At 43.5% G+C, this 8,260-nt stretch overlaps 1 protein-coding gene and 1 pseudogene across 3 annotated transcripts in view; one reads left to right on the top strand and one right to left on the bottom strand.

The window, feature by feature from the left end:
• Nucleotides 1–2,902: 2,902 nt before the first annotated feature.
• On the top strand, nucleotides 2,903–3,905 carry LOC123730554 (peroxisomal N(1)-acetyl-spermine/spermidine oxidase-like; annotated as a pseudogene).
• A 3,001-nt stretch (nucleotides 3,906–6,906) lies between these two features.
• LOC106586127 (villin-1) overlaps nucleotides 6,907–8,260 on the bottom strand; it is a 33,498-nt gene continuing 32,144 nt past the window's right edge. For all 3 annotated transcript variants that reach the window (XM_014173018.3, XM_014173021.3, XM_014173019.3), the window contains 2 exons: nucleotides 8,095–8,247; nucleotides 6,907–7,956 (listed from right to left, as the gene is read on the bottom strand). In XM_014173018.3, the coding sequence (XP_014028493.2) occupies nucleotides 7,843–7,956; nucleotides 8,095–8,247 (267 nt within the window). In that variant the 3' untranslated portion in view covers nucleotides 6,907–7,842. The remainder of the gene's footprint in view (nucleotides 7,957–8,094; nucleotides 8,248–8,260) is intronic.

Genomic DNA, 8,260 nt, shown 5'->3' with positions numbered 1-8,260 from the left:
TGGTGTTCTTCCATGCCGTCCATGGGAGGGGTGCGTCACTTGAGTGGGTTGAGTCACTGACGTGGTCTTCCTGTCTGGGTTGGCGCCCCCCCCCCCCCCCCCCCCCTTGGGTTGTGCCATGGCGGAGATCGTTGTGGGCTATACTCGGCCTTGTCTTAGGACGGTAAGTTGGTGGTTGGAGACATCCCTCTAGTGGTGTGGGGGCTGTGCTTTGGCAAAGTGGGTGGGGTTATATCCTGCCTGTTTGGCCCTGTCCGGGGGTATCATCGGATGGGGCCACAGTGTCTTCTGATCCCTCCTGTCTCAGCCTCCAGTATTTATGCTGCAGTAGTTTATGTGTCGGGGGGCTAGGGTCAGTCTGTTACATCTGGAGTATTTCTCTTGTCTTATCCGGTGTCCTGTGTGTATTTAAATATGCTCTCTCTAATTCTCTCTTTCTCTCTTTCTGTCTTTCTCTCGGAGGACCTGAGCCCTAGGACCATGCCTCAGGACTACCTGGTATGATGACTCCTTGCTGTCCCCAGTCCACCTGGCCGTGCTGCTGCTCCAGTTTCAACTGTTCTGCCTGCGGCTATGGAACCCTGACCTGTTCACCGGACGTGCTTGTTGCACCCTCGACAACTACTATGATTATTATTATTTGACCATGCTGGTCATTTATGAACATTTTAACATTTTGACCATGTTCTGTTTTAATATCCACCCTGCACAGCCAGAAGAGGACTGGCCACCCCTCATAGCCTGGTTCCTCTCTAGGTTTCTTCCTAGGTTTTTGGCCTTTCTAGGGAGTTTTTCCTAGGGAGTTTTTCCTAGCCACCGTGCTTCTTTCACATGCTTTGCTTGCTGTTTGGGGTTTTAGGCTGGGTTTCTGTACAGCACTTTGAGAATATCAGCTGATGTACGAAGGGCTATATAAAAATAAATTTGATTTGATTTGATTTGATCAATCACAACATTCTACAACTGAGATATCACTCATCTAAGTCTGGTATCCAGGGTAATCTGGTTAATGGGCTTGATTGGGGATTTGATTGGGGGATTTTCCTTCTAGAATGTTGACAGATGTATACAACACATTGTATTGCTAAGATGCTCAAACATACCTTAATAGCTACACTCACCGAAGCACTCACCGACACAGGATAAACTTTATCCCTCATGCCGGCCCTGACCAAACCAGTAAGTTGTAGTGGTCTTCTCCCCTTTTAATGCTCTTATGCTCATCCTTGAAAAATGCCATAAGGTCTGGAATGGACACCAAAGTCGACATACTGCACAAACAATCTATGCTAAGTAATAAAAAAAATATAGTTTTTGCTTTCGCTAACTAGCTCTGCTAACTACTGCTCTGTTAACTAGCTAGTTAAAGTGTAGTCAGTGGCTAGCTAAAACAGAGAAAAGGGATGGAAGAAGTTCAACACTTTATTCAATTCATTTCAATACAGCACATGGATTCATCATGGATTGGGCACAGGTCTTTGATCTGCTGGTGAACGGTAGCTGACAGTATCTGCTAGAGATGATGTTCAGGAGCTTCCTGCAGGAATATGTAGTCTTGCTGAGGTCTTCTCTGTTGCTAATTAGCATTTATTTTTTGTTGAGTAGATTGAGGCAAGTATATTGATAAAACTCACCTTGTCCGAGAGAGAGAATTACACAGTTATCAAAACTTCATACCAAGGTAAGCCTACACCAAACACATACTTAATTTAAAGTGATAGTAAAATTCACTATGTGAAAACTTTATGGTGGAAAAACGTTTGGGACAATTTCCGTGTTTGACCGCTAAGTTTTATTGGTATTATAACACATCCTCCACGCTAGATGGATGTCATATTTTACAATTTGTCTCCCAATGATGTATATAAACCCTGGATTGCTGACGCTATGTCTTGGCCAATAAGGGCCTTTGAAGCGGGCTGCCATTGTCATACTCCTCCTTTCAGGGCTTTGATTAATGGAAGTGAATAAGGGAAAAACAATATCCCCACATTAAAACAGTCAACTTGTCAACAATGCCACAATGCGTGGCATATGAATGCAGCCAGCACCAATTCAAAGGATGCAAGAAGACATTTCATATGTACAGTAAATGGGTGATTCTGCAACTTCGGGCACTTGCAAGCTTTCAGCCCAGCAAGCTTTCAGAAATTAAAAGTTATTGAAACACCCTTTAACCAGTATTATATTTATCTTTGATTTGTCTAGAAACAATATCTGATAATGGCTGTGATCGTACTATTCAGGGAATCATATATTTCTGTCATTTTCCTCAGATAGCCATTGTCATGACGTTGGCCTGTTGGGGGAGGTTTATGACCCCCATAAATACCTTTCCCCTTTTCTCTCTCTCTACTTTATAGAGTTGACTCTTGTAAAGCCTTTGTAACATAGAGTCTGGTAACATCAAAAGATGGAAAACTGAACCATATTTCGGTAATCCAACCAGTTGAAAATATGCATTGGTACTTAATGAATATGATCTCAGATCAGTTGTTTCTGAGACGTTACTACTAATGACAGGATGACATAAACTGTATCTTGGAAAGTCGACACATTGTAGTTATCAGATTCACATGGAATTGTTGTGCAATTTAAATGTTTAAATATGAAACTATCTGTGAAAAGATGAAATGTAATTTTAGGAGGGCGGGCAATCCAGGAGGGCAATCCAGTCTTCCAGGGGAGGCTGATGGGAGGAGCTATAGGAGGACAGGCTCATTGTAATGCCTGGAATGGAATCAATGGAACGGAGTCATGTGGGTTCCATTTGTTTGATGTTTGATACCGTTCCATTTATTCTATTCCAGCAATTACAATGAGCATATCGTCCTCTATCGCCTCCAACCAGCCACCACTGCTCTCTTCCTGCTAACCCAGGTAGCGGGGCTCAGCTAGCATCATGTGGCTGCAGGTCTACGTCACCCCTAGGTACTTGTTCTTCGAGGAGAGCGGGAGGCAGCTGCTGTTGGGTGAGGTGGAGCAGGTATGTGCCCTCTTCAGTAGGTTCTCACCTCCAGCGCTTTTGATTCGGAGATGAGGCATACCACCCAGAGCTTGAGGGGCTACTTGGACAAGGAGGTCACCCAGTTGCCCCCCCTCCGGCCTTAGAGGACTGCCCAGGGGTGTTTGAGTGGTGCAAGAGGAGCAAATGCACGGATGAGGCCAGGTCCTCCCTGTATGAGGTGTATGCCTTGCAGCTGGGTCACTACATGGCCTTGGAAAGGGGACTTTTTCAACTCTCTGGGTCCTGGCAGACACTCTCCTGGACAGCCTTAACCCTGGAGCCATGCTGTGTGACAGACCAGCACACAGTATCCACTGGGCTCTGGAGAAGGAGAGCCACACCCATCCAGCCAGAGTGCTGTGCCAGGGGGGCCAGTGCTTTACTGCAGACCACGTCATCGTGACCATCCCTTTAGGCTTTCAGAAAGAGAATGTGGCAGCCATGTTCAAGCAAGCCTTCCCAAAGTCCAAGGCCGATGCATATTGGACAAGATCTACCTGCGATTCGAGGACAGGTTCTGGTCCCACGAATGGGTCAGGATCCAATTGGTGTGGGACGCAGGGGAGGATGAAGAGGTATACCAGCACTCTCAGTCAGAGGGTGGGGCCTGGAGAGACATATGGTATAAGATATGTGGCTTCAACACAGTGGCCCGCCATCCCACCGTCCTCTGCGGCTGGATCACATGCCGGGAGGCCTGACATATGGAGAGCCTGGACGAGAAGATGGTGGGTCAGGTGTGTGTGAGGTGTGTGTCACGTCTGTCTATCACTCAGGTGTACAGGTTAGTGTCTATCATTGGGTGTGTGGGAGAGAGGTGTGGCCATCATATCTCATCACTGAGATATCTGACATTCCTGTTTAACCTTTCACCCTGTCGTTAAGGTGGGGTCTATAGATATCCTCCAACGGTTTCGCACCATAGATTATATAAATGGATAATTCCATCGATCACGTGACACCATTCATCCCTACGGGAAGACTTAACAGGAAGATGGCGCCAACAGACATGGTAGCTCTGCTTCTAGCTCCTAAGCAACATTGCAGTATTTCGTTTTTTTGTGTGTTATTTCCTACATTATTAGCCCAGAACATTATTTTGTGTTATTACATACAGCTGGAAATAACTTTTGTATATCAGAGCGGCGGTAACTCACCAGCATTACGATTTGGATCCAATTCGGGAAAGTCGTATTCCTGGTAGTAATGCTGGTGAGTTACGGTCGCTCTGATATCCAAAAGTTATTTCCGGCTGTATGTAATAACACAAAAAAAGCAGGCAATTGAACTTATCCCAGAGGCTGCTCCAAGACGCCTTTGGCGGAGAAAAGGTATTTGGAGTGGACTTCAAGTCCGACTGAGGAGGCGTGCACACCATCCACCACTTCCGAGTATGTTACTCGTTGATGTTCAATCTCTGGACAATAAAGTAGACGAGCACTTAGCTCCCTACCAGAGAGAAATCAGGGACAGTAACATACACTGCCCTATCCCCTCTGGACAAGAGGAAAACCTACGTAAGAATGCTGTTCATTGACTATAGTTCAGCCTTCAACACCATAGCACCCTCCAAGCTCATCATTAAGTTCGGGGCCCTGGGTCTGAATCCCGCCCTGTGCAACTGGGTCCTGGACTTCCTGACGGGCCCCCCCAGGTGGTGAAGGTAGGAACCAACACCTCCACTTCGCTGATCCTCAACACAAGGGTGAGTGCTCAGCCCCCTCCTGTACTCCCTGTTCACCCATGACTGCATGGCCACTCACGCCTCAATCATGAAGTTTGCAGACGATTACCAACAATGACGAGACAGGGCCCTCACCTCTTCCTCAATGTCAACAAAATGAAGAAGCTGATCGTGGACTTCAGGAAACAGCAGAGGGAGCACACCCCATTCACATTGACGGGACTGCAGTGGAGAAGGTGGAAAGCTTCAAGTTCCTTGGCGTACACATCACTGACAATCTGAAATGGTCCACCCACTCAGACAGTGTGGTGAAGAAGGCACAACAGCACCTCTTCAACCTCAGGAGGCTTAAGAAATTCGTCTAGGGCTCCTAAGACCCTCACAAAATTTTACAGTTTCAATAGTAGGCCTACCTATAGCCTACTTGCACAGTACAGGGGTTGGCCTGACTGTGAAAGACTGATATGGGATTTATCATTCAGGCCATTCAGAGTGTATGTCAATTAACCACGTTTCTATCCACAGCTTTTATACAAGTAAAGGCAGGAGTTGGAACCGGTTCAGGGAACAGAACAGAGAAATTATTAGAGGAACAGAATCTGAACTGGAAACGAAAGTGATTTATACTGTTACGGAACAGAACCGTTTTTTTAAAGCATGGGAACTGATTAATAACTGTATTTTACCACACTTTGCTATTTCTTTTCACATCCAATTTTAGTTATTATGATTTGCTGAAGGTATTGAACTTAAAAACCTCTTACATCTAGACGTTCCGCTAGCGGAACATCTGCTCCAATATCCAATGATAGGCGTGGCGCGAATGACAAATTCCTCAAAAATCCAAAAACTTCAATTTTTCAAACATATTACTATTTTACACCATTTTAAAGACAAGACTCTCCTTTATCTAACCACACTGTCCGATTTCAAAAAGGCTTTACAGCGAAAGCAAAACATTAGATTATGTCAGCAGAGTACCCAGCCAGAAATAATCAGACACCCATTTTTCAAGCTAGCATATAATGTCACAAAAAACAAAACCACAGCTAAATGCAGCACTAACCTTTGATGATCTTCATCAGATGACACTCCTAGGACATTATGTTATACAATACATGCATGTTTTGTTCAATCAAGTTCATATTTATAGCAAAAACCAGCTTTTTACATTAGCATGTGACGTTCAGAACTAGCATTCCCACCGAACACTTCCGGTGAATTTACTAAATTACTCACGATAAACGTTCACAAAAAACATAAATTATTTTAAGAATTATAGATACAGAACTCCTTTATGCAATCGCTATGTCCGATTTTAAAATAGCTTTTCGGTGAAAGCACATTTTGCAATATTCTGAGTAGATAGCCCGGCCATCATGGCTAGCTATTTTGACACCCACCAAGTTTGGTACTCACCAAACTCAGATTTACTATAAGAAAAATTGGATTACCTTTGCTGTTCTTCGTCAGAATGCACTCCCAGGACTTCTACTTCAATAACAAATGTTGGTTTGGTTCCAGATAATCCATAGTTATATCCAAATAGCGGCGTTTTGTTCGTGTGTTCAAGACACTATCCGAAGGGTAAAGAAGGGTGACGCGCCCGACGCGTTTCGTGACAAAAAATGTCAAAATATTCCATTACCGTACTTCGAAGCATGTCAAATGCTGTTTAAAATCAATTTTTATGCGATTTTTCTCGTAAAAAAGCAATAATATTCCGACCGGGAAACCCTGTTTTCATTCAAAGACGAAAAAATAAAAACATGGAGTCGTCTCGTGCACGCGCCCCCAGTCTCATTGTTCTCAGATCGACCACTATCCAAATTCGCTACTGTTTTTCAGCCATGGCCTGCAAAAGTCATCATTCAACGTTCTGGCGCCTTCTGAGAGCCTATGGGAGCGTTAGAAAATGTCACGTTACAGCAGAGATCCCCTGTTTTGGATAGAGATGATCAAGAAGGCCAAGAAATAGTCAGAAAGGGCGCTTCCTGTTTGGAATCTTCTCAGGTTTTGGTCTGCCAAATTAGTTCTGTTATACTCACAGACACCATTCAAACAGTTTTAGAAACTTTGGAGTGTTCTCTATCCAAAGCTAATAATTATATGCATATTCTAGTTTCTGGGCAGGAGTAATAATCAGATTAAATCGGGTACGTTTTTTATCCTGCCGTGAAAATACTGCCCCCTATCCATAACAAGTTAAACAAAGGGGGGAATATTATCTTTATTGACTGCCATTCAGCATGGCATCTGAAGGGTCTTCATATAAAGACATATTAATCTGTGTTTATCCAACATAGCAAAAACGAAATACCGCAGTAGCTATCCCCATTTGACAATCTTGAATTTCATTGATACATTAGATCTAAACATGTATATTATAAAGCATATGAAGTAACTCATCTTTATATTTCTGCATTACAACATATACCTAAGCCCTTGCGGTCCTCTGAATATTGGCAGTACAAAGATACATTTTCAATGTTAAGGCTCATTGTGAAAATAAAGTATAGAACCAATATCATCTCCTGCTTAATCTTAAATGCTTGACACCTACATTACATATCCAGGTAGAATTCAGTGACACAAGTAGCAATTCAGGGGAAAGGTGCTGCTTACTGTGCCTATGATAAATCTCAGATAACAAATCGTATATAATTATTCCTATCACCTACACTTTTCCTCTTCCTAACTTGATTATTTAAATTACAACAGCAACATTTCACAAACAAACAAAAAAAAATCCTAAGGCGCAATAATTTGATAACTAACCTACTGTTAGTCAATCTGAGAATGTGTGAATTGCAAGGCTAGATGACAAAACACAAGGGGCCTAATTTTGACACCTCAAAAAAACAGTGCTAGTGTTAACCATGTCTGAAATTCTCCCTATACTTTTGTTTTAGTGGATCTAATTTGGAATGATGCAAAGTCTACGCAGGGGCAATATTTCTGGAGTTTAAGGATGCACGAATAACGGTGCAAATCCAAGATACAGAATTAAGATATATATAGTTCTTGCATTCCAAACTCCCTATGAAATAGATTCCCAGGAGAGTATTTGAGGAGATACAGTGTGATTTGACAACAGCACGCTGCCATTTTACGCTGTCAAAATGAGACCTGAGGTGTAGATATTCTTCTCCTAGAACAGACCCTTCTCTTTCTTCAGATTCTGCTGCTTCCAGGTGGGCATGGAGTAGAACTCTACCCGGGACACACCCAGGATCAGAGCAAAGTCATCATTGGACAGATACTCCTGGAAAAGATCGAGGTATGGTATAGTACATGTTAAAATAGATGAGTGACTGACTACAATAATCAGGAATTTAGCTGACAGCTACACTGAAGTACAGACTGGCGAGAGACCAATCATGGAGATCCATTGTTATTTTACCTCCTTCTTGGTGGGGTCAACCCCATCGGGCAGGTCCTCTGTCTGGCGGTTCAACAGCTTGTCTGCAGGGAAGGTGGCCCCAACGGTGGGGGACAGCAGTGGTTCTCCAATGTTCTTGGAGTTCTTTTGAGTGGAGTTGAATGTGGTTCTGTCCTGTAGCCATAAA

Source organism: Salmo salar, chromosome 25 (genome assembly GCF_965601325.2).
Source record: "Salmo salar chromosome 25, fSalSal1, whole genome shotgun sequence".
NCBI lineage: Eukaryota > Metazoa > Chordata > Actinopteri > Salmoniformes > Salmonidae > Salmo > Salmo salar.
This window is presented reverse-complemented; position numbering and strand designations above follow the sequence as displayed.